The sequence below is a fragment of the Gadus macrocephalus genome, chromosome 5 (assembly GCF_031168955.1).
Source record: "Gadus macrocephalus chromosome 5, ASM3116895v1".
Classification (NCBI taxonomy): Eukaryota; Metazoa; Chordata; class Actinopteri; order Gadiformes; family Gadidae; genus Gadus; species Gadus macrocephalus.
In genome coordinates this window covers 20,822,261-20,848,883 of record NC_082386.1, presented here as the reverse complement: position 1 = coordinate 20,848,883, position 26,623 = coordinate 20,822,261, and the positions used below count along the sequence as shown (strand labels likewise).

Genomic DNA, 26,623 nt, shown 5'->3' with positions numbered 1-26,623 from the left:
CAAAGCGACTTACATCGGTTAATACACACATTGACACACCGACGGCAGAGTCAACCATGCAAGGCGACAGCCAGCTCGTCAGGAGCAGTTAGGGTTAAGTGTCTCGCTCAGGGACACCTCAACTCTCAACTAGGAGGAGATGGGGATCGAACAAACAACCTTTCGGTTAAAAGACAACTGCTCTACCTCCTGAGCTACTCTACATGAACAAACTCACACATACACACACACAAACACACAACCGCCACACATGAAAACACACAAACACTTAGAAATTAACGCACACACACACGTCGGAGTTCAGGTCTAAACTGTGGACTCGACCCTGGTTACTAGGATATTCTATTTGATGATCTCTAGCTGAAGCGTAGAGCCGGCTTCTAAAGGCTTTTAATTTGGCGTTCTTTGATCATCCGCTCTCTCCAAGACTCTCCAAGGGCTGTTGCTGTAAACCGCCTGAACCGGCCTCATTGCTCTCCAAAGCGCCGCGTCCTCCACCTGCACAGAGCTGGAGGAGAACATACAGCAGGACTGAACGCACCCAACCTCAATCAGAGTCGGAATTACTTTCATTACATCTTATTATCTTATTGTACACAGTAATCGACTCTTGGGCTGGGTTGCTCAACGAGCACAAATAAGTACAAATAAGTAGCAGAAGTGGCAGTGGTACAAGCCACGGGTTGATTCGAAATCATTTGTTTGATTTAAGGTGTGTTATCAATAACATTTATTATCATAACTATTAACTAGGACATCCAAGAAGGACGGCAAACTTTTTGTTTGAGGGAGGGGGAGAGACAGGGGGGAGACAACATTTCTTTGGAGCATTTACAGTAACAGTCCGCAAATAGAAACATGAAAATAAAGCTTTGGTCTTTTGAATCAGTGGGCGCTGGTCAGTCCGGAGTTTGTGGACAACCTAGAAAAATAACAGGTTGTCCACAAAATCCGGGCTGAAAGAGTTTCTCTTTCTTTCACCTGCTATTTGTTTAAAGCAATCCTATCGCAAGGGGCAGGGATCTGTGATTCGTGATTGGGCAATAACAGCGAACACAAACTGGAAGTAGTAAGCAGTCGTGGACTCCCCTTCTGGAAGCTTCATTCATCAGGCCATCCGCTGTATCGGTTTCTCTTCCGTAGCCAATAAGGAAGCCCGGCATAACTCCGCCCACCTTCAGTCGTCAGTCCTCGGCCCGGGCTCTATGCCGTACCTCCCAGAGGTTCTGCTAGAACTAGAACGTTACGGTGGTGTGTGGACGTTACGGTGGTGTGTTGACGTTACGATGGTGTGTGGCGTTACGATGGTGTGTTGACGTTACGGGGGTGTGTTGACGTTACGGTGGTGTGTTGACGTTACGGTGGTGTGTGGACGTTACGGGGGTGTGTTGACGTTACGGTGTGTTGACGTTACGGAGGTGTGTTGACGTTACGGTGTGTTGACGTTACGGAGGTGTGTTGACGTTACGGAGGTGTGTTGACGTTACGGTGGTGTGTTGACGTTACGGTGGTGTGTGGACGTTACGGTGGTGTGTGGACGTTTACGGGGGTGTGTTGACGTTACGGGGCTGTGTTGACGTTACGGTGGTGTGTGGACGTTACGGGGGTGTGTTGACGTTACGGGGGTGTGTTGACGTTACGGTGGTGTGTTGACGTTACGGTGGTGTGTTGACGTTACGGGGGTGTGTTGACGTTACGGGGGTGTGTTGACGTTACGGTGGTGTGTGGACGTTACGGTGGTGTGTTGACGTTACGGGGGTGTGTTGACGTTACGGAGGTGTGTTGACGTTACGGAGGTGTGTTGACGTTACGGAGGTGTGTTGACGTTACGGAGGTGTGTTGACGTTACGGTGTGTTGACGTTACGGAGGTGTGTTAACTTTACGGGGGGGTGTTGACGTTACGGTGTGTTGACGTTACGGAGGTGTGTTAACTTTACGGAGGTGTGTTGACGTTACGGTGGTGTGTAGACGTTACGGTGATGTGTTGACTTTACGGGGGTGTGTTGACTTTACGGAGGGGTGTTGACGTTAACGTAGTGTGTTGACGTTACGGAGGTGTGTTGACGTTACGGTGTGTTGACGTTACGGTGTGTTGACGTTACGGTGGTGTGTTGACTTTACGGTGGTGTGTTGACTTTATGGGGGTGTGTTGACGTTACGTGGTGACGTTACGGAGGTGTGTTGACGTTACGGAGGGGTGTTGACGTTAACGTAGTGTGTTGACGTTACGGGGGTGTGTTGACGTTACGGGGGTGTGTTGACGTTACGGTGGTGTGTTGACGTTACGGGGGTGTGTTGACTTTACGGGGGTGTGTTGACGTTACGGGGCTGCGTTGACGTTACGGGGGTGTGTTGACGTTACGGGGGTGTGTTGACGTTACGGGGCTGTGTTGACGTTACGGGGGTGTGTTGACGTTACGGGGGTGTGTTGACGTTACGGGGCTGCGTTGACGTTACGGTGGTGTGTTGACGTTACCGTAGTGTGTTGACGTTACGGGGCTGTGTTGACGTTACGGGGCTGTGTTGACGTTACCGTAGTGTGTTGATGTTATGTGTTGACGTTACGGTGGTGCGTCGTACCAGGCCGGGTTGGGGGGGTTGCTGAGGGGTTGTGGGGACCAGACCTGTGACCGAGGACCCAGGAGAGAGCTTCTCTTTACTGTCTCTGAGCACTAAACCACCGGACATGAAAGCATCTGCTGGACAACGGACAGGTCTGACCGCGTGACAGCAGGAGTCACGTGTCCCCACTGAGGTCCTCCTCCACTCGATTAAACTCCAGAGACCGCCTGGCTCATTTACATACCCAGCCGTGTGTGAGCGTAAGCATGTGTGTGCGTGGGTGCAAATGTGTGTGTGTGTGTGTGTGTCGTTATTTACTCTGCTGTACAAACAAAGGAAGGACACATTCAAGGTGATGTGATCTCTACATCTCTGCCTTAACACACTAGTTATACTCTCTCTCTCTCTCTCTCTCTCTCTCTCTCTCTCTCCCTCTCCCTCTCCCTCTCTCTCTCTCTGTCTCTTTCCTGTCTCTCTCTCTCTCTTTCCTGTCTCTCTCTCTCTCTCTCTCCCTCTCTCTGTCTCTTTCCTGTCTCTCTCCGGCTCTCTCTCTTTCCTGTCCTCCTTCCCCCACCCCTCTCTCTCTGTCTCTATCCTGTATCTCTCCACTTCTGTCTCTCTCTTTGTCTCTCTCTCTCTCTCTCTCTCTCTCTCTCTCTCTCTCTCTCTCTCTCTCTCGCTCTCTGATCTAAGACCAGTCCCTACTGAGCCCAGGGGAGACCATTTTAAACAATACTATTAGCTGCTAATAGTTCTTAATCACCAACCCCCTCTCTCTCTCACTCGATATCTCGATATCTCTCTCTCTCTCTCTCTCTCTCTCTCTCTCTCTCTCTCTCTCTCTCTCTCTCTCTCTCTCTCTCTCTCTCTCTCTCTCTCTCTCTCTCTCTCTCTCTCTCTCTCTCTCTTCCTCTCCCCCAGTGTCTCCCTCTATCTCTCTCCCTCTCTCCTCTGCGATGGAAAGCCTGTTTGTATCCATAATTAAATGAAGGGAAGGAGTATGAATGCACTGTCCTTCTGTGTGTGAGTGGCCTCTGATTAATGTCAGTGCGTACTGGTTGAGATAACCATTTAGTGGTTCATTTAGCCGGGATTTATCGCAGCACTTTGTCCACGACAGAGTGGCCCCCCGCAAGCCGGCACACGGTGTCACAGCACCCCCTAATGGCCGAGGATAAGCACAACACCAAACCCTCTGTCGGGCTTTTATGTCAATAATATACCCGTGATAGTTTCATTTGTTATCACCCTTATTCCTTGTAACTCTTCAACTGTTACGAATTTATATTTAAACTGATTATATGTATTTTCGTTTAATTAATGATGACGTTGTAGAGCATTTTTCAAGCAATAAACAAAATTCATCGTGTTGCCATCGCTGGTTAAAACAATGCAGCAGGGAATTAACTAATAATTAATCCATGCATAACTGTATTAATGAGGATCGTTTTATAATCTAGAACATTAATGATCTATGATCTTTTATATTTGAAAGATATCGGTTATTTTTATAATGCTATTTTAATCATCTAAGTTAATTTATTAATATAGGATATTTGAAAATGCGATTTTAACCATTAAGATATTTGAATGATGAAGGATATTTTCCTAATTACGTTATTTATATTGATGATTCAATAACAGGGGCCTTGAATAATTGCAGTACATGATGCAGGTGTATAGTAAACTAAAGCCAAAGTTTTCTTTCAATTACCCTTTCATACTTTGTCCCTTTGAACACATACATACATATATATTAGTTTAGATTTATACAATATTTTAAATATCTAAACTATGGTTAATACCTGTAGTATTTTGCATGCATTCTTTCTACCTAATAGTCCTTTAAATACAAATAGCATGTAGTACAAAGTACCATTGAAGCTCATAAACAGATATAATAATAACTTAAAAATGTTATTATCCTCATTATTTGCAATACAATATTAATAATGAGGCCAAATAAAAACATTAACATTAATTCATGAAGCTGTCTCCCATATCTATTTAATATATTTTATTCTATTCTCTTTATTTTTTACTCTTAATATATATCATATTTATTTGTATTTCATTCAATTCTATTAAGTAATATTAAATTGAATCGGGTTTCATTGAATTCAATTAAATTTTAATATATTCAGAAGCCAGGCCCACGACACACGCGCTGGCAACATGTGGATGTGTTTAACGAGCGCGGCAACAGCTGTCACATGACATCTGATCTACTTCCTGTCTCTCCATCACAATCTCTTTCTCGCTCTCTATCCTGTGTGTTGGCACGATGGCTGGGTCCCTATTAGTGATTATTATGGGTCGGTGTGTGACTAAATAATAATATGTATATAGTATAATACTACTCTGTATATTATATTATGCAACGTATAATACTATTCATTAAATACTACTTTGTATATGTCCCCACTAAGTCTGGCTATGTTTATGTCCCCATAGTGCTGAGCAAGAGACAGTGTGTGACTAAGTACTGCTGACCTCTATTCCCACTGTCTCCTCCCTTACTCCCCTTAAACTACCCCTTTATGCACTTATTTTTATGTTGTACTAGTGCTGAACAAGGGACAGTGTGTGACTCTGTTTGTGTCCCCACTAGTGCTGAACAAGGGGCAGTGTGTGACTCTGGTCATGTCCCCACTCGTGCTGAACAAGGGACAGTGTGTGACTCTGTTCATGTCCCCACTCGTGCTGAACAAGGGACAGTGTGTGACTCTGTTCGTGTCCCCACTCATGCTGAACAAGGGACAGTGTTTGACTCTGTTTGTGTCCCCACTCGTGCTGAACAAGGGACTGTGTTTGACTCTGTTTGTGTCCCCACTAGTGCTGAACAAGGGACAGTGTGTGACTCTGTTCATGTCCCCACTCGTGCTGAACAAGGGACAGTGTTTGACTCTGTTCATGTCCCCACTCGTGCTGAACAAGGGACAGTGTGTGACTCTGTTTGTGTCCCCACTATTGCTGAACAAGGGACAGTGTGTGACTCTGTTCATGTCCCCACTAAGTCCTATTATGCTTGTGTCCCCACTAGTGCTGAACAAGGGGCAGTGTGTGACTCTGTTGGTGTCCCCACTCGTGCTGAACAAGGAACAGTGTGTGACTCTGTTCATGTCCCCACTAAGTCCTATTATGCTTGTGTCCCCACTAGTGCTGAACAAGGGACAGTGTGTGACTAAGTACTACCGCTGGATCCAAAGGAACAGCGGCTACATCTGGATCCAGTCCTGCGCGACCATCGCCATCAACAACAAGAACGCCAGCGACAAGAACATCATCTGGGTCAACTACGTCCTGAGGTCAGAGGTCACATCTATACTGCAAACAAAATTGACCTCTGGGTACAAAATAAAGTTACTTAAACTTGATACTAATCGGCCGCTATCTTTGGGTCCCCATAGCAACCGGGAGTGTAAGGACATCCCGATGGACGTGGCCCAGCTCCCAGACCTCCCACAGAAGGCCTCAGAGTCCTCGGAGAGCTCAGACTCGGACTCTGAGGCCAAGGACGTCTCTGGTAAGGATGGCTCACACACACACACACACACACACACACACACACACACACACACACACACACACACACACCACACACACCAAGCACACATACACACCAAACACACACACATACACATATCACACACCCATGAACCACACATACAACCCACACACACCACACACAGGCACACACCAACCACACACACATCAAAACACACACGCATACACATTTCACACACAAACCAACACACAAAAATACACACACCACACACGCACACACACACACACACATACAACACACACACACTCGCACGCACACATACACACTAAACACACACCAAAGACACACCACACACACCACACACAGTCAACGAACATACACCAAACACATACACACACACACACACACACACACACACACACACACACACACACACACTCAACATGTGTGTGGTAAAACCTGTGCTCCTCAGACAACGACCACCCCAGGTCAGGTGGGAAGCCGGCCAGCCAACCAGAACGCACCGAGGAGGCCGGAGCCGACAGCAAACGCCTGCAGCAGACCGGCCAATCACAGCCCCCCGTGGCACAGGAAGTGAGGCGTCAGGAAGAGGGCGACAGCTCCAGCAACGCGGAGAGCCAGGAGAGTGACGACAGCCTGGACGCCTCGGATGGGGAGCTGGAGATGGAGCAGGAGGACCAGGGAGGAGGAGGAGGAGGAGGAGGAGGAGGAGGAGCGCGGCTGGGGGGTCTGGAGGTGATGGGCAGCCTGTTAGCCGGGGGGGGGCTCCATATCAAGGTGGAGCACTACGGGGAGGGGGACCAGCGCCTCCCCGCCCAGTCCTCCTCGTCTGAGGAAGAGGAGGAGGAGGAGGAGGAGGAGGAGGTGGGGGACGGGTGCCCCGACCTGACGGAGGAAGGGCTGAGCTCGCCGGGGGTCCGTCTGATGAAGAAGAGGAAGAGGAGGAAAAAGCAGAGGTGGGACGAGACGCGCGGCCGCAGGCCCCGCCTCTCCTCCGCCACGCCCAGCCCCGTCGCTATGGGCGACGCCACGCCATTGGCCGAGCCCACGGCGGGCTCCGCCTACCTCCTGTCCCCCCCGTCGGGCTCCCCGGGCAGCGGGGGGGGCGGCGGGCGGGGGCGGCGTGCTGAAGATCAAGACGGAGATGTCGGAGCCAATCAACTTCGACAACGACAGCAGCATCTGGAACTACCCCCCCAACCGGGAGATCTCCCGTAACGAGCCCCCCTACAGCATGCCCAAGCCGGCCCCGGACCCCTATGCCTCCCCCCCGGGGCCCGCCCTGCAGGGGGTCCTCCCCGACTCCGTGCTCACCCCCCTGGGCGCCGAGGGCGGGGCCGGGAGGAAGCCCCCCTACAACGGCGGCTCGGCCCCTCCCGCCGCTGCCAGCTTAGCCCCTCCCTCTAGCTCCGCCTCCTCCTCCTCCTCGGACCCCCTGTCCCCGCCCCTCTCCTCCTCGCCCCGGGACAAGCAGCAGGCCACGCCCACCAGCTCCTCCTCCTCCTCCTCCTCCTCCTCCTCCTCCTCCTCCCTGCTGTACTCGGGGGGGCTGCAGGGGAACCTGGTGCTCCCGCTGGTCCACCGCGTGTCGGGGGTCTCGCTGACCGCCAGCAGCCCCGCCCCCTCCCGCGTCTACACCACCGGCACCATCCGCTACGCCCCGGCCGAGGTCAGCCTGGGCGGGGCCCCGGGGGGCCTCCTGCCTAACGCCGCCTTCGTGGACGGGTCGGGCTTCGGCCTGGACCCCAAGACCCCCATGGAGCTGCTGTACCACCACGTGCACCGGCTCAACATGACGGCCGCCGCCTCCGTGGCCGCCGCCTCGGCCGCCGCCGGGCCCTTCGCCGGGGCCTCGCCCAACGCCGTCGCCACGGGCGCCAACGGGGGCGGGGGCCAGTTGCCCACGGCGACCAACGTGTTCAGCCCCGGGGAGGGGCTGTTCTCGGCGCTGCCGTTCCCCGTCTACGGCAACGGGATCCACAGCTCGCAGAGTGCCCTGGAGAGGAAGGAGGACTAGAAGAGACCGCCGCACTGTGCTCCTCCACCCCCTCCAATGGGAAGAGACCTGGGGACGACTGTGTCCAATCGGAAGAGACCTGGGGACGACTGTGTCCAATGGGAAGTGACTTGGGGACGACTGTGTCCAATGGGAAGAGACTTGGGGACGACTGTGTCCAATGGGAAGAGACTTGGTGACGTCATCTCTGTGTTGGTCTGTTTCTGGAAGAGATGAACTCAAGCACTTTGAATCGGAGACTATGACTCTTAATTTCTCTCTCTCTCCTCCTCTCCCTCATGCATGTCACTCTCTCTATCTACATGTCTCTCTCTCTCTAGCACATCTCTCTCTCTCTAACACATCTCTCTCTCTCTCTCTCTCTCTCTCTCCCAATCTCTCTCTCACATGTCTCTCAATCGATCAAGTCTCTCTCTCTCTCTCTCTCTCTCTCTCTCTCTCCCTCCCTCTCTACCACGTCCCTCTCTCTATCTCATGTCTCTCTCTCTCTCTCTCTCTCTCTCTCTCTCTCTCTCTCTCCCTCCCTCTCTCTACCACGTCCCTCACTCTATCTCATGTCTCTCTCGCTCTCTTTCTTCAGCAATGTGATTTTTCTCTCAAAACAAACGAAAAAGACGACAGAATCTGTGGCTCGTCTTCAGCTGAAGAATCCGGTCTGATCCAGTGGGCCGAGACCTCCAGTCCGGTCGGGTCCGGTCGGGTCCGGTCTGGGTCAGACCTCATGCAGACCTTCACTGTGTACAGGGCAGGAGACAGAAGGGACTCCCGTCTGGAAGGACGCGTCTTGGGGGTTTATTTATCCACCACGTACACCTGACTTTTTTTTATGAAAGATTAATCTTCTAGCTCAGACTTTACTTACAAATCAAACATGAAGAAAAGCAATGATCACCGGGCTCCGGCTGTGATAGAATGTTAGAAGATCCTCGCTCAGCTGTCGCCCTCCATACCCCTGTTCTCCTCCTCCTCCTGTCTCCTACTGTCTCCTCCTCTCTCCTCCTCCTCATCTCTCCTCCTCCTCCTCTCTCCTCCAGCTCATCTCTGCTCATCTTGTCTCCTCCTATGGTCTCCTTTATTCTCCTGCTCCAATATTAACACCACCTCTCCTCTCCTCTCTCCTCTCCTCTCTCCTATTCTCCCTCCTCTCCTCTCCTCTCCTCTCCTCTCCTCTCCTCTCCTCTCCTCTCCCCTCTCCTCTCTCCTCCCTCCTCTCTCCTCTCTCCTATTCTCCCTCCTCTCCTCTCTCCTCTCCTCTCCTCTCCCTCCTCTCCTCTCTCCTCTCTCTTCTCTCGTTCTCCTCTCTCCTCATGTTAGCCCACAGCTTGGGACAGGATCAGTTTCTGGGGGTTTAGAGTAATGTATCATACACCCCCCACCCCCACCCCCCTTCAGGAAAGTTAAGCCTCCAATCACGTCTCCATGTTCCCATAGGCCCCGCCTCCTTCTCTGACAGGATGAATCAGATTGGGCCCGGAGGGTCGCCGTGACAACACGGGAGAGCTGATTGGAGGGTTGTGTTTTTTGTGTCGTCTTTTTCTAACTCGATCACTTTGATCCTCAGTGAGACTGAGGCTAATTAGCTAGCGTCGCTAACTTGAAAAATGAATGTTGAAAACCTTGACCGGCTCCTGTTCTCTGACCTGTGCTCCTCCTCCTGCTCCTCCTCACTTCCTTCTTCACCTCCTTTTTCCTGAACCGGAATCACCTCCAGATGTTCCTGATAATCCGCTCTTCCTCGGTCATCTCTAAGGACTCTATGATCACATATCAATAATCAATAAGGAGATTGTAATAAACATGTGCATTTTCAATCAGTCAATGACACCATTTAAGAACCTAGATCTAGGTGTAGATCTAGAAATATATCTCTATGACGGGTGGAGAGCAGGAAGTCCTTCCACGCCCACTGTGTACATTTCCTTCTACCAAAAACATGTTGACTGGTAACGTTTAAAGTTTGGTGTTCAAAGCACTGTGAATCGTTTGTTTTCAAACTTTTAACCTTTTTTGGTAAAGAAAAAAAGAAAAGAAGTAATAATGAAGTTGCTCCGCCGAGGCAGCGCCCCCCGGGGGCCGTAACGTGACTGTGTTCGTGTTCCATGGAAACTGTGTGTTGACTATATGCAGAATATACTGAGCTACTGTTGCTGTCTGCGTCTCTGTGTGCTCCTCCTCCCCCCGCTCCTCCCCCCGCCCCCTCCTCCCGCTCCGCCCTCGCTGCAGTCTTAGTGTAAAGTGGAGGTTTGTGGACTTGGTGTCGGTGGCCTTTTTAACGTAGAGTCCACCTCTTTTGCTGCTTCCTTCGTCTTTGTAGACTCTGTTTTTTACTCTTCTCTCGTCTCTCTCGTTGCTTTTAGCCGTTGTGTAGTCGATACGACCTCTTGTCCTCTTTCTCGCGCTCTCTCCTTCTCTCAGAGATGAAAACATTCTTATCTAGCTCAAAGGTTTACCGAGCCATTTTGCCACTAAGGAATTCTGGGAACTGTAGTTTTTGGTAATGACGAATAATAAACCGATAGCTAACACTATTTACATTCTAGACGTAAAAGATGAAAAGCCAAACGTAGCATTTTAGGTGTAGTCTTTCTTTTTGGGAACGCGAGTCACGAGCTGTGAAACTTCCCAGGGTTCCTTGGGCTGTTTGTGTGCATTGGGTGTATTTCATTGGTTCTTTAAACTAGCAGACTAGTCCAGCAGGACCAATAATATCTAGCAGTAGTTTACACGGGGAAACGATCACAAAACAGCATTTCAGGACAAACAAAGATGATTTTAAAGATTTCTAAAGAAATGAAAATGAAAAAAATATTTCGCACTATAAATCTATTTTTATATTTATAGGTGTTTTGGAAAATAACTGCATGTTTACTGAGTTTGTTTCGTGCGTTCGGGGTCACCGGGTCACGGGGCGATCCTCCCGTTTTTGTCGCGTTTTGCGTGTTTTTACCGTCCGCTCGTACGAAGGTCCTCCCACCCCGACGCTTCCGTCCATCAGGAAACACGCGAGAACACCGACGCCGAGCCTACCGACGACAGAACCGACCACAGAACCGACCACAGAACCAACGACACCGACGACAGAACCGACCACAGAACCGACCACAGAACCGACCACAGAACCAACGACAACGACGACAGAACCGACTACAGAACCGACGACAGAACCGACTACACACCGATGACAGAACCGACCACAGAACCGACAACAGAACCAACGACACCGACGACAGAACCGACTACAGAACCGACGACAGAACCGACAACAGAACCAACGACACCGACGACAGAACCGACTCCAGAACCGACTGCAGAACCGACGACACCGACGACAGAACCGACTACAGAACCGACGACAGAACCGACTGCAGAACCGACCACAGAACCGACGACACAGACGACAGAACCGACTACGGGAATAACTACAGGACAGAATACAGAACCGACTAGAGAACCCACAACAGAACCGAATACAGAACCGACGACAGAACAGACGACAGAACCGACTCCGCAACCGACTACAGGACAGAATACAGAACCGACTACAGAACCGACAACAGAACCGACTACAGAACAGAATACAGAACCGACGACAGAACAGACCACTGAACCGACAACAGAACCGACTAAAAACAGTAACTACAGACGTATCGTGTTTTAAGGGACCAGTGTGATCCGGGCGGTTAATCTGTTAATCCCGGGGCTTCTCGAGCTGAGATTATCTACCTGGTGTAGAAAAGGATGCGTCGGGTATGACGGGACTGAAAAGGCCAGACCCTATTGGTTGAAAACCAGGAAGTGTGGGGGGGGGGGGTGGGCAGGACCAGGAAATACACCCACATGTAACGGAAATTAAACAGCCAATCACGCGCTGTTTCAATGTTCTTCTGTGTCTGTGTCTAAAAATTAAAACTGGTGATTTAAAAGTTGAAACCTTGATCCCAGCTGCTGTCAAAATGCATAATGCATAGTGTTTAAGAATTACAAATATGAAAAATCACTTCATTTACCTGTGAAGTCTGTGTGTGTGTTTTTAATTCTTTATTGTAAGATGATACAGATTGTTTTATGGAGACGTGACGGAAGGGAGTGTCTTGTTATCAATGTTAACAGTGTTCTAAATACCAACAAATTAAAATATTCAAAAAGAGAAAAACTATGGCACATTTCTACTTTTATTTAATTTGATTTCCTCTCCGGGAAAACATGACTAACTGAAGTTAACTGAGTGCCTGGCGTTTGGTTGTTTTCGTTTTCTTTATCATTTAATACTTTATCTTTATATTAATCAAATAATAAAAACGTTATTATTATTGATAATATTCCTATTATTGTTAATAGTAATGATACTAATTATTATTCAATGCATCTCTTGGTTTATTTGAGAACAATGCTGCAAATCACAAACTGTACATACTTCATTTTACTACAGGGTTTGTTTCTACGTTTCCTGGGTTTTCATTGGCTCAGAGCAGCGTAGGGGGTTGTCTCTACCGCGGCTCTGACCAATCAGGTGCCATATTCATAATAAAACTTCTCTCAATCTACTCCCGCCTTTTCTCTCCTTTCTTCACGCACACACATACAAACACACACACACACACACGGTTCAGACATACAAGTTAGCCCCCTGATGTCTATAGTCTTCACAGTTGTCTTCAGGTAATAACATGTGGAAGGCCCGTGCGGGATGGTGTCTCACACACACACACACACACACACACACACACACGCACACACACACACGCACCCTCTGACACAAAGGTAGAGAGCGTCCAGACGAGCACATTGATACGTTAGATGATGATTCAGAATAACGAATACTTTGATATTCTTTTAAATCGGCCATATCAGAGGACGGACGACGAGGATCACAGGAGGAGCGCTGTCTGTCTGACTCTTAGCCTGTCTGTCTCCTAACCTGTCTGTCTGACTCTTAACCTGTCTGTCTGTCTCCTAACCTGTCTGTCTGTCTCTTAACCTGTCTGTCATTCTCTTAACCTGTCTGTCATTCTCTTAACCTGTCTGTCTGTCCCTTAACCTGTCTGTCTCCTAACCTGTCTGTCTGTCTCTTAACCTGTCTGTCCGTCTCTTAACCTGTCTGTCTGTCCCTTAACCTGTCTTTCTGTCTCTTAACCTGTCTGTCAGTCTCTTAACCTGTCTGTCATTCTCTTAACCTGTCTGTCTGTCTCTTAACCTGTCTGTCTGTCTCTTAACCTGTCTGTCTGTCTCTTAACCTGTCTGTCATTCTCTTAACCTGTCTGTCAGTCTCTTAACCTGTCTGTCATTCTCTTAACCTGTCTGTCTGTCTCTTAACCTGTCTGTCTGTCTCTTAACCTGTCTGTCATTCTCTTAACCTGTCCGTCTGTCCCTTAACCTGGGGGGGGGAGAAAGAGAGAGGGGGAGAGAGAGAGAGCGAGAGAGATAGAGCATGTGTTTCATCAGCCTGATGATGAAACCAGGCGTTCACTCTCTATTCAAAATGTTCTGAACAGAACGAGTGAACTATGCAGTTTATATGTATTCATGTTCTCGTCTCATGAGAACATCTTCTCTGCTTGAGGCCACGCGTGTATAAAGCTGCTTTGAGGGAAAACCTCTCCCCCCTCAGGAAACATGGACTCAGTACGTCAATGGAGGAGGAGGAGACGAGATAACCCTAACCCTAACCCGTCATGTCGGCCTGTTACCATGCAGGCCTACATTTTCTTTGTATTCATCAAATAATCATAACATTTTTTATTATCATAATTATAATTATAATAATTATATTACAATTATATATCTTAATAATAAAATGCTTATGCTACTACCAATAATAATGACTAATTTCATGTTTGGCAAAATGTTTGGCAAATGATATCACTTCCATGTCTACTCTTCCCTTAAATGCGGTTTCGCCCGACTCAACCTTACTGAAATGAACGGCCTTCAGACAACAACTTGCTGCCCAGCGGTGCGCTGCTGCCCCCTTGCGGTGAGTTAGTGTGCTTGGTTTGGTGGAGACCTCAGTGGGCGTATACATTAGCACCTTCAGGGGCGACCAGATCCCAACTCACCAGATGCGGGACAAAGACTACGTTTGTGTGGGACAATGTGGAATACCAATGCATCGAGGTAGTCTAAAATAACTTAAATAAACATTTCTTCCCCTTTGCTTATAACCTTATGCTTTGCCATCTGGTTGATTCAGTAGCACATAACAGCCTGCAAATAAAAACTTAACACATATATCTTATTTAAATGGTACTTTCCCAAGTTCTTTCACGTGAGAAAACATGTTATTGAGCAATATCCCAGCACAACTCAAAACACCACATTAAAGTGTTTGCTCTAGTAGAACAATAAACTAAACCACATATTCAAATAGAACATGCACTGGATTAGGCTACATGGAGTAGGCCTACATAGGCAGATTATCTAAACAAAACAAAACTCGCTTATTCAGTAATAAACACACATTAAACATAGATAATTTTGAAAAAGAAATATTTTGTAATAATAATTTCATCATCACGTAAAGCTTTTCTTTTTTTCTTTTCTTTTAAATCCCAAGGAGGCTCCGCTGCCTCGCCCTAAACCCGCCCCTGTTCGTCTCGCGGTAATGAGGTCACCTGTCGCGGCTCGCGGTCTGTTTGCATTGATCAATCTATCCGTCGCTGCGTCTCGTTAAACTTAAACGGTTGGTCTCCCAAACCGTTTATCATTCTAATGTCTCAACATACGGTAACCTTAATAATGGTTAAGCAGTTGAATCATAGCGTGGTGGGAATGTTCCGATTAACGGTTATGACTGACTGATGATGGGTCTGTTCTTCTGTTCTCCAGGTGAACCGCGAGGTCACGAACACTTTTCGAAGTAAAACGGACCACAAGATCTGGAGCAGTTGTGAGTAGTCTATCATCCAAGAAGCCGACTTGATATGTTTAATAATGTTAGTTCTGGATGTAATTGGAGTTGAACTGTTTTAAATTAGTGTTTCCTTGTGGATATGGGTCTGTTGTGTCTGATACCTTGGCAAAGTCGCATTTTAATTGAACCCTTCATGGTTGTATTGTTTGGGTTTTTCCCTTTTTTGAAGGATTTTTATTTAGTATTTTAATCAAAATATTATGTCTTCTATTCCTAAAACAGTTGATTGCAAATAATGTATTTATGACCTATATTGGCTTATTGATTTGGATACCTGTTTGCATTGAAATGATTGCATGATTGAAGGAATTCTGTTAGTATTGGAACACGCCGCAGTCTGACTTGCCAGAAACCATGGACCTATTAAAGGCAGAAACTTGACTCATGGAAGCACGAGACCTCAATCAAACTTTAAAATGGCCTTCATCATAAGAGTGTAAAAGTGTGCGGGAAAATGACGGCGTACAATTCTTCTCTCTAGATAGACGGTAGAGCAACTGAATTGACTTGAATGTGAACAAAATAAGTTGCTTAGAAGCTATTCACATGGCTTTGAGGATTGTTGAAGAGCAATCTTTGCAGTTAAATGGGATAGAATATATCTAGCTTTTTACCTGATTCTCATTTTAATTGGATGATGCACTAATTAAATGAGGGCCCCTCTTCGTCTTCAATGAGGTCACCTGTGGCGGCTCGCACTGTTTGCGTTGATCCATCTGCTGCTGAGTCTCGTTCAGTAAATTATCATAAATTATATGTTGGTTTCCCCAACTGTTATCAGTCTAATGTCTATTAGATCAGTATACGGTCATCTTAATAATGGTTAAGACCTTGAACCACAACGTGGTGGGAATGTTCCGGTTACCGGTTATGAGTGACTGATGATAGTTTTGTTCTTCTGTTCTCCAGGTGAACCGCGAGGTCACGAACACTTTTCGAAGTAAAACGGACCGCAAGATCTGGAGCAGCTGTGAGTAGTTTATCATCTACTAGGCCGACTTGATATGTTTAATGATGTTAATTTTGGATGTAATTGGAGGTGAACTGTTTCCTCGAGGATATTGGACTATTCGGGTGGTGTGAGTGGATGTTGGTGTTCATGTTGGTTGTGTGGCTGATTTAAGAGGTTTAGAGTCAATGCGTTGGTCTAGTCATGCATTAATTGAACCCTTAATGGTTGCATCAGTGGTTGTTTTGGGATTTTTGTTTAAGGGTTGGTTAGGTAAGCAAATATTGGTTTCAAGTTTTAATGACATTTCTACGTTTAACTAGAATACGTTTGAAGATTGAAGCCCACTGACTTCCATGGTAACAGTTGATTGAACATATCAAAAGCCTAATGATGAACTGTTTTTTTTAACTTGAGTAGGTGACTCTAGAAATGTGGGATTAGATGGAACATGAAGCAATGTTGCAACTGTGTTCAGTCGTTAATTTATACTCTGAAACTGATCAGCTCGTTGCACTCCTTCACAGGTCAAGAAGAATAAACAGATTCAGTGAGTATCCCAATTGAACCATGAAGAAGAAACTGCGAACTGTAAGTCCAGATTTTTCTTTTTTTGGGCATCATTTTGGCCTCCTGTTTGGTCTGGTTGGTCAGGATCGATGGGTGAAGATTGATATAGTTAAAAGTAGTGCAGTATAGGTTCTAAATGAATGGTGTACGACTAGATGGATCTCTGGGTAAAGCTATAAACATACTCCAGGGTTGTGTTCAGACTTTCTTCTGCCCACTTCGCCACTACTTCCCTGAACCTTGCATCACTTTACGTGTGTGTTGTCTTACTGATGGCGGTCTGGTCTGAGCGATCAGAGATGCATGCTAGGGTACTGTGCTGTCTGAAGTCTACAGTTCTGTCGACGTGCCCTCTCAGGGGAAACCAAGTGTTTAAGAGGCCGTCGTCACGTCGGTTACGTGAAGGGGAATGTCTATCAAGATGGGGACGGGACTCCCCGGAGGAGAAACGCATGGGGCAAGATGTGAGGGCTCCTCCTCTCAGCAACTAGAACACAACCTGGTTCCTGCACCGGAGAACCATGGAGCACATTTCAACGTTCTCCTCCATACATCTTGAAGCCATAGCGACGGTTTCTCTACCTCCACAGCTGGAGGAGAGCACAATCGCAGCTCAGAATGGGTCCATGTTGGGGTCTTTCCAGGTTGTTTTCTGATTTGAGGGGACCCATCTTCCAGGCCCAGCTGGCCTCGCCCATTACTCTGCAGTACAGCCCTGAGAAAGACTTGCATCTGAGCCAGCAGAGGGCTCATCGGCCTGCTGCTCGGATGGGATGAAGAGGATCCTGCTGTTCAAGACCCACCACCCCTCCACTGGGTGGGCCTTCTCAACAGACCACCTACCTCACCCCCCTTCCATCAAATCCTGTCCCCGTCCTCGGGCTCATTAAGCGGCAAGATTTGAATCTGAGCATCACAGTGGACAGTACTGAACAATGTTCAACGATGAGAATGATAACGGGTACGGCTTGGCTCAGAGGTAGTGAAGGTTGCTAATTAGATTTCTGGCTGCTCCTAGTGTAGTGCAGAGGTTTCCTGGAGAAGGACACCTAACCCGAACTGTGTTGAATGCCAAATGTCCTAAATGTAAATAATAGTTTGTCTATACTGCTTGTTAATAAATTCTTAAATTTGTATTTCTTTCACACATGTGTGCGCCTGGTCAGAGTTCGACCATGCATGGGGTTTATATGTCAGATTTTAACATGCTAATGGTTCTTTGTGTGAGTGGTCAGCTTTTAGCCTGGCAAATGGTTCGTGTGAGTGGTCAGCTTTTAGCCTGGCAAATGGTTCATGTGAGTGGTCAGCTTTTAACCTGGCAAATGGTTCTTTGTGTGAGTGGTCAGCTTTTAACCTGGCAAATGGTTCTTTGTGTGATTTGTCATCTTTTAATTTGGCAAATGGTTCTTCGTGTGAGTGGTCAGCTTTTAACCTGGCAAATGGTTTGTGTGAGTGGTCAGCTTTTAACCTGGCAAATGGTTTGTGTGAGTGGTCAGCTTTTAACCTGGCAAATGGTTTGTGTGAGTGGTCAGCTTTTAACCTGGCAAATGGTTTGTGTGAGTGGTCAGCTTTTAACCTGGCAAATGGTTCTTTGTGTGAGTGGTCAGCTTTTAACCTGGCAAATGGTTCTTTGTGTGAGTGGTCAGCTTTTAACCTGGCAAATGGTTCTTTGTGTGAGTGGTCAGCTTTTAACCTGGCAAATGGTTCTTTGTGTGAGTGGTCAGCTTTTAACCTGGCAAATGGTTCTTTGTGTGAGTGGTCAGCTTTTAACCTGGCAAATGGTTCTTTGTGTGAGTGGTCAGCATTTAACCTGGCAAATGGTTTGTGTGAGTGGTCAGCTTTTAATCTGGCAAATGGTTTGTTTGAGTGGTCAGCTTTTAACCTGGCAAATGGTTCTTTGTGTGAGCTTGGTCAGCTTTTAACCTGGCAAATGGTTCATGTGAGCCTGGTCAGCTTTTAACCGGCATGGGGTTCTACATGTGTGAGCGTGGCCAGGGTTCTGGTCCCCTCAAGAAACTGTTGCTTTAGGTGTAGGCCCATTATATGTTTTGACTTTTCAGCTACGTTTCTGGATGAGTTCAGCCCGACCAAATCACCACGGAAACAAATTGAGTGGTACAGACACTGACTGATTAATGCCAACCGGCTCAGATCGTCACGACAAACAAGGTCTACGATGGGAAGGAGCAATGGATGCCTGAAACAATGGATGATGGCCTCCGGATGGACAGAAGTTTGGAAATGTACCAAAAGATCTTTGGAAATGGTTACTTAAGCATGAGAGTCGGCGACGTGGCTGCCCTTCCTAACCCCGGAGGACGATGGCTGGCGGGCCCTGTGGAGCAAGACTTCTGTGCTGTGATGAAAGCCTAGCTCAGGCCGAGGTATAATTTATAGGTCCACTTGATTCAGAAACCAACCTTGGAAACATCCCAACCATGGTCCTCTTCAAGCTGCAGTTATGCTGTTCTCCAGAGGAGGAGGTAAAGAAACCCTCACTGGGGCTTCAAGATGCATGAAGAGGAACATTGAAATCTGCTCCATGGTTCTCTCAAGTAGGAGCTAGGTTGTATTCTACTCGCTAACTGTTGGAGCCCTCCCATCCTACCCTTGGTGTCTCTCTTTGGGGAGTCCCTGTCACGGTCCTGAAGGATGTTCCAGTTTGTGTAACTGATGTTACGACAGCCTTTGAACACTTGGTTTCTTCTGAGGGGGTACATCTACAGAACTGTGGTCTTCAGACGGCATATTATCCTACCATGCATCTCTGGTCACCAAGACCACACCCAGATCAGTAAGGCAACAATCATGCAATGTGAATGCAACGTTTGGAGAGTAGCAAGGAAGTGGACAAAAGGTGTAAGAGCATCTCAAGTCTGTAGCTCTGTTAAGGGGAGGGGAGATTAATGGTTTATTTTAGCACGTTGTTTCTCTAAAAAATACACTTTATACCTGTAAATATCTAGATAATTTACAAAAGTGGTCTGCGATAAGGGATGTCAGTTAAAGATATTCGGGTTAACTGTGGTTACCAAACATGATGGTTAGGCGTACAGTTCTAAGCCTTGTTTATTGTTGGATGGGGGGAACTGTGTAGTTAAAATTACTAGTTCTGTACATAAACCAACAGCAACAAACTACTAGATCGACTCAAGGTAAGTCTGTTGGCTGTATTGTGAGATGAGACGATGGACCCCAAGTTCTTCATCCTCGTTCAGCTCAAGGTGAGGTGCTGGTTACGTTACTTATTGCTGGTTAGGTTTGCAGTGGAGTGTTGGTATTCCAGTTGGAATATCATTCATCACTAATGAGTTTACACTATTGGGTCATCTGGCAGTACGAGTAGGATTGGCATTTGCGTGACCTCATCACTAACGAGGGTACCCTATTGGGTCATCTGGCAGTACGAGTAGGATTGGCATTTGCGTAACCTCATCACTAACGAGGGTACCCTATTGGGTCATCTGGCAGTACGATCAGGATTGGCATTTGCGTAACCTCATCACTAATGTGTTTACACGATTTCTATCTAACCATCTGGCAAATTTGTCTTGTGCTTTAGGTAAGACATAATTCTAAAACATAACATTAGTTGCTGAATTGTTGTGCGTTTATCTCCAAATTTTACCTGCGACTTGGCTAACTGCGCTGTACTTAAGTCAACTGACTCTCACTGCGTACCGAACTCCATTCTTGCGCGCACATTTTTGAGTCGCGAATAAGATCGGAGAGAATTTGGCATTTTCATACTACGGAGTACGATCGTCCCAGCAGCTGAATATGGCAAGGTATAATTTTACTATTAAATTAACTATTGATACTGCTAGTGAGGTAAATATCTGGGCTGTAAGTTTCAGTTAAACTCTACCAAAATGCATGGAATTACTTTTTTATTATTTTTTTGTGGTGAATAGTTAGGTAACCTTATGAAATTAATCATTAGCTAAAATCATGGAACCATGTCCCACATGCTTATACAGTAATATGGACTAAATAACTGTACAGAGCTGTAACTGTAGCTTGTGTCCCCAGGTGTCTGCCTCCACACCTCCCTGCTGTCACCACTGGTCTAAGAAGTTCATAACGGTTAGGTAAGGGCACTGTAACGGTTGGGTTAGGGCATTTTAACGGTTGGGTAAGGGCACTTTCAGTTTCAGGGCTTGGGCTGAATAACTTTCTGTAGTTGTTGTGGCCTCTACTAGACTTCAGAAGTAATAGGAGTTGTTCAATGTTGTCATTTGCATAAATCAAATGGTACAGCTGGTCAAATATGGTAATTGTAGCATAAGAGTAGCATTTAAAAGTAGCTGCAGCACCTCCTGTTTGTGGTGGTTGTTGCCATGTGATCCCAGTGTGATGTTATATTGGCGTTGTGATGTCTTGTTTTTAATCTGATGAATGTTGTGTCAACAGTGTGGGAGGCGCAGCTCCAGTACTTGCTTTCTTGAACCTGTGATGCACAAGATGTTGATCCAACCGCACAGGTGAGCTTTTGGTATGGAGGGTTTCACATTGATGCCACCGTATTAACCCATGTATAACATTATGACCTTCCCAAAGTGAGCTCTGCAGGGTGGTCAGGACGGCTGTAGACGTGGAGGACGGGGCGGGGAGCCAGGCTCACCAGTGTAAGTGGCGTTTGATTGGGTCATTTAACTTGCTGTTGTGATACTATGGAATATATTTGTTCTGATGTGTCAATGTTGCATCCATTTTAATAATTATAATTGAGTTACAAGGATTTATATCGGGGAATATGCTTGATTGTGATTGGTTCAGTACCTTCAGTGTGTGGACGTTCGTCTTTCTTAAGACGGCCACCCTGTGTGTCTCTAGTTAATAAATAAAGCTAGGAAGTTACAGCACAGCTATTTAGTTATAGCACGTTGTCTTCAGAGATTGAATCACATGTAGGTCCTGTATGAAAAAAGACGGCTGAACGTGTTTATGAAGATGCTGTCTGACTTCACAGGATCTCCTGGGCGAGGCGTGTGGCGCCAGGAGGGACCGAGGCTGACCACCAAGCTGCTCTGAAACGCCCAAGGCCAGGTCTTAGTGGTAGTAATTCTGATTTTCATTCGGTGAAATTTTGTCAAAGCTGTGATTTGAGATAATATCTTGGCTTATCCGAGTAGTTGGCTGTTTTTGCCCCTATTGCTGCTCCTGCCACTATAGTTTATACATTACTCAATAAGTTGAAATGTAAACTTAAGAGTTTGATATTTGTTACCGCTTTACAAGTGCAAGGGTGTTTGTTACCAGATGTTAGACGAGACATGGAGGTGAAACCACCTGTTTGTTACCAGACATGGAGGTGAAACCACCTGTTTGTCACCAGACATGGAGGTGAAACCACCTGTTTGTCACCAGACATGGAGGTGAAACCACCTGTTTGTCACCAGACATGGAGGTGAAACCACCTGTTTGTCACCAGACATGGAGGTGAAACCACCTGTTTGTCACCAGACATGGAGGTGAAACCACCTGTTTGTCGTCCAGAATAGGACCCGTGGTGGAGGGCAGCTAGTGGGGAGCAGTGCTGGAGGACCTGCTGGGAAGGACATCCCTCGTTGGGGTAAAGACACCCGTCTCTGAGGTGATTATCACACTCGCCTCAACGCACTATAGAGTACTACTACTGTTGCTAAACGAGCCACTTAACCTCTCCTACAGCTGTCTCTTCAGCCATCCTTTTGACCAAAGTTAATTTGAGAACAGTCCCTGGGTTTATATTTTAATTGAGCCTCTTAGTCATTTCTCTTCTAGATGTGAAGGCTGCAGAGGACCCACCAGGATCCCCTTGGAGGACAACCATTGGACTACGTGAGGTCTTTGGAAGGTAAATGACAGCTGTTGGTCAACCTTGAATTCTCATAATCTCGTCATGTGACAACCAGAAGTGCACTCTTGAATTCACACTTTTAGATTCCTTTAGTTACAAATAACTGAAGATGCTTGGTCCTACACGATGAATTCCAGAGTATCTATGTTGGGGCAGGTTTCAAATAGGAAAATAAATCTCTATTCATCTTGTACACTCCATCCAGCACTACAGTTCAGAATGCCTTCCAAAGAATGAAGCCCACCCCCCATGGCTCAGCTAGTGGCGTTCACCGGACCAGGAACCCAGAGACCTGAAGGAGGAGCCGTGCATCTGGAGGAACACCATGAGGCTACCCGCCAAGTATTACTCGTAAGTTGGCATAAACTGTGTAGTTTACTCCCAGACATTCCAGCAAACGACCACTGCTACCAGACTGCCCGTACCGGTGCTCTGTTACCAGACCATCAAACTACCACTGATACAGACCCCACAAACCAGTGCTCTGTTACCAGACCATCAAACTACCACTGATACCAGACTGCACAAACCAGTGCTGTGCTACCGACCAGACCATCAAACCACAAAATACTAGCTGCTGATGCATGTTACCAGAGCAGAAGAACTACCACTGTGACGGTTGCCAGACATTGAGGCCAGACTACCGCTGTTTGTTACACCCAGACTTCCACGAGGAGGGGGGCTGACGGCTGGAGGACCTCCCTACTGGTGGGGCGAGTGACACCCGACTCTACAGGGATGACCACGGAGGAGAGAGAGCTGAAGCCGTGCATCCTGAAGGGGAATCAGGTACTGATGGTGCTGATACTGGGCAGGATGGGGTGTTGGGCTCTCCATCAGATGGTACTGGTGGTGCTGATACTGGGCACGATGGGGTGTTGGGCTCTCCATCAGATGGTACTGGTGGTGCTGATACTGGGTAGGATGGGGTGTTGGGCGCTCCATCAGATGGTACTGGTGGTGCTGATACTGGGCAGGATGGGGTGTTGGGCTCTCCATCAGATGGTACTGGTGGTGCTGGTACTGGGCAGGATGGGGTGTTGGGCTCTCCATCAGATGGCACTGGGCTCCAACCCCAAGGCAGAATACACGTAATGACATGCATCAGAATGCATGTCATCACAAGTCTCTTTGGATGAGGGGGTCTGCTAAATAACTGAATGTTGAATATTTTGAATAGTGACAGTGATCCATGTCATCTATTTCTGCAAGGCGCGGTTGAAGAGCTGTGTTCAGTCTGGGAAGGACACACCTGAGCTGTTTCACCCTGAGCTGCTTCACACCTGCATCTCCAAACAGCTGAAGCCCTTCAGGTCAGTAGTCCTCTACTGAAGTTTACACGAGCTAGGATATTGTGTTGATTAACTACAGTTGTAATAACCTGTTTAACGTGACACTGCATTTTCTTGACTGGCAACATTTCAGTGACCAACAAACGGTGCCTCATCACAGCTTATCATCGCTGGCCTGTGGATCTGCTACACTCACACAACGTGACTTTGTCACCATCTGCTGCACGTTGGGATGCTAACGTGTTCCACCAGGGGTTCCTTCCTTCCCGCAGTGGGAGTGTTCCTTGTCCTTCAAGGAGTTAGGGTTCAGTGTTAGGGACAGAGTTAGGGAGAGATGGTTGAGTCCTGGCTGGTTTACGATGAACTGCTCTAACGCTTTGGCAAAATGTTTCAATGTGCAAACACTCACAAACGCATACAATGTATAATAAGTGTTTATGAAATAAATTCTGTTATAATTCTGCATGTTTGTGTGGGGGTTTTATTACCGTTAAACAATTTTCTCTCACCGCAACCTCCCCACTGCTCTCACCTTAGCCTCACCTTAACGTCCCCCATCTACCCTTTCCTTAGCCTCCCTTCTCCCTTCACCCTAAACTCCCCTCTACCCTCCCCTCTTCTCTACTTTAACCTGCCCTCATCTTAAACTGCCCCTTCCCTCCCCTTAACCTCCACTCACCTCTACCTTAACCCCCCCTCTACCTTAACCCCCCCTCTACCTTAACCCCCCCTCTACCTTAACCTCCCCTCTACCTTAACCTCACCTTAACCCCCCCTCTACCTTAACCTCCCCTCTACCCTCACCTTAACCTCCACTCTACCTTAACCTCCCCTCTACCCTCACCTTAACCTCCCTCTACCTTAACCCCCCCCTCTACCCTCACCTTAACCCCCCCTCTACCTTAACCTCCCCTCTACCTTAACCTCACCTTAACCCCCCCTCTACCTTAATCTCCCCTCTACCCTCACCTTAACCTCCTTGCTACCTTAACCTCCTTGCTACCTTAACCTCCCCTCACCTTAACCCCCCCTCTACCTTAACCTCCCCTCACCTTAACCCCCCCTCTACCTTAACCTCCCCTCTACCCTCACCTTAACCTCCACTCTACCTCAACCCCCCCTCTACCCTCACCTTAACCTCCCCGCTAACTCAACCTCCCCTCTACCTTAACCCCCCCTCTACCCTCACCTTAACCTCCCCGCTACCTTAACCTCCCCTCTACCTTAACCTCCCTTCTAACCTCTCCCTAACCTCCCCTCCACCTTAACCTCACCTTAACCCCCCCCCTCCACCTTAACCTCCCTCTACCCTCACCTTAACCTCCCCGCTACCTTAACCCCCCCTCTACCTTAACCTCCCTCTACCCTAACCTTAACCCCCCTAAATACCTTAACCTCCCCTCTACCCTCACCTTAACCTCCCCTCTACCCTCACCTTAACCCCCCCTCTACCTTAACCGCCCTTCTACCCTCACCTTAACCTCCCCGCTACCTTAACCCCCCCCTCCACCTTAACTGCCCCTCTACCCTAACCTTAACCTCCCTCTACCCTAACCTAAACCCCCCTGCACCTTAACCGCCCCTCTACCCTCACCTTAACCTCCCCTCTACCCTCACCTTAACCCCCCCTCTACCCTCACCTCAACCTCCCCTCTACCCTCACCTTAACCCCCCCTCTACCTTAACCTCCCCTCACCTTAACCTCCCCTCCACCTTAACCTCCCCTCTACCCTCACCTTAACCCCTCTTCACCTTAACTGCCCCTCTACCCTCACCTTAACCTCCCCTCTCTCCCTAAACTCCACGCTACCTTAACCCTCCTGATAGGGGTGTGACGAGATCTCGTGCCACGAGATCTCGCGAGATTAAACTCGATATTACCCGTCGCGTTAAAAATCTGTCTCGCGAGATTTCTGAGCTATCCAAACTTCTATTTGTGGCCTGTAGGGGCAGTAATGTGGCTTTGATACGTCTAGCCTGCCAGAACCTTACGTAGGAGAAGGAAAAGAAGAAGAGGAGGAGAAGGAGGGGAAGCAGGGGAAGCAGCCATAGGCAGCCAGAATGACGTCGGAAAATACCCATATTACCGTCGAAGATGCCCCCGCCACTTTTAAATGATTTGTTTGGCAGCATTTTGGGTACCCGGCGGAAATTATGAATGGCAGTAGAGTGACTGATAAGACACGGACAATACCTAGTTGTCAGTGACATACTTGGTCAGAATCTGTTTGCACTATTTGCACTCTGTATTGATGGAGTAGAACTTTGATTTGGTTTTGCACATAATATTGTTTGCACTTGAAAAAAAAGAGAATTATTTATTTTACTTCAACTTTTATAAATTTTAGTTTTAGTTTCAATTTCATGAATGTTAAGAGTTATAATAAAACATTTCAAAATGCATGTGCAACTCGGTTAAATAAAAGTCTGTTGGTCCAGTCATATATTTTGTCATTGTAGTTTTCTTAAAATCTCGTCTCGATCTCGTGAACCGAATATCGTGTCTCGTCTCGTGAGCTGAGTGTATCGTCACACCCCTACCTCCTGACCTTCCTACCCCTCCCACTATGTTTACTTTTCTCATTCAATTAGTCTTATTCAAGCGACTATGATGTACGTGAAGTATAAGATGTATAATTAAATGAGTTTAAAAATGACTGTAATCCATGAGGAATGTAAGGTGATACAGTATGTATCCTATTGCTACGAGAGACATAACGTTGAAGATCCTAATCGTACAGTCCCTACGCCGAGGCACCACCGCCTCGGCAGCGGGGCTCCGGCGGGAGACGATCGCGGGCAACTATCCTTCTCCTCCATGTCGCGGCTCATGCGCTTGAGGGAGTCAAAGCCAAAGTTCCTTTCCCCCAATTCCTTCTCAACCAGGGCTGAGATAACCCCCACTACAAGTCTCATTGTGGAAAGACCAGAGACGTCGGAGAACCGACGGC

General features: G+C 47.4%; 1 protein-coding gene and 1 long non-coding RNA gene across 10 annotated transcripts; both read left to right on the top strand.

The window, feature by feature from the left end:
* Positions 1–4,847: 4,847 nt before the first annotated feature.
* LOC132457196 (neuronal PAS domain-containing protein 3) lies at positions 4,848–12,653 on the top strand. The gene is given in 5 exon segments (XM_060051272.1): positions 4,848–4,878; positions 5,175–5,871; positions 5,974–6,089; positions 6,544–7,132; positions 7,134–12,653. Coding segments are annotated over 5 exon segments (2,409 nt in total). The 3' UTR covers positions 8,110–12,653.
* A 2,043-nt stretch (positions 12,654–14,696) lies between these two features.
* On the top strand, positions 14,697–24,135 carry LOC132457437 (uncharacterized). Of its 9 annotated transcripts, none has more exons than XR_009525625.1 (14): positions 14,697–14,788; positions 14,935–14,995; positions 15,929–15,989; positions 16,496–17,526; positions 17,580–20,629; positions 20,952–21,022; positions 21,099–21,166; positions 21,511–21,587; positions 22,043–22,134; positions 22,305–22,377; positions 22,586–22,731; positions 23,044–23,178; positions 23,593–23,693; positions 23,806–24,135. It is a non-coding gene; the product is annotated as an uncharacterized LOC132457437 (long non-coding RNA). The 9 variants fall into 9 exon arrangements; XR_009525626.1 differs by lacking the exon at positions 14,697–14,788 and having other exon boundaries at positions 14,802–14,995; positions 17,580–17,768; positions 17,839–20,629; XR_009525630.1 differs by lacking the exon at positions 14,697–14,788 and having other exon boundaries at positions 14,802–14,995; positions 22,586–22,722.
* Positions 24,136–26,623: the final 2,488 nt, after the last annotated feature.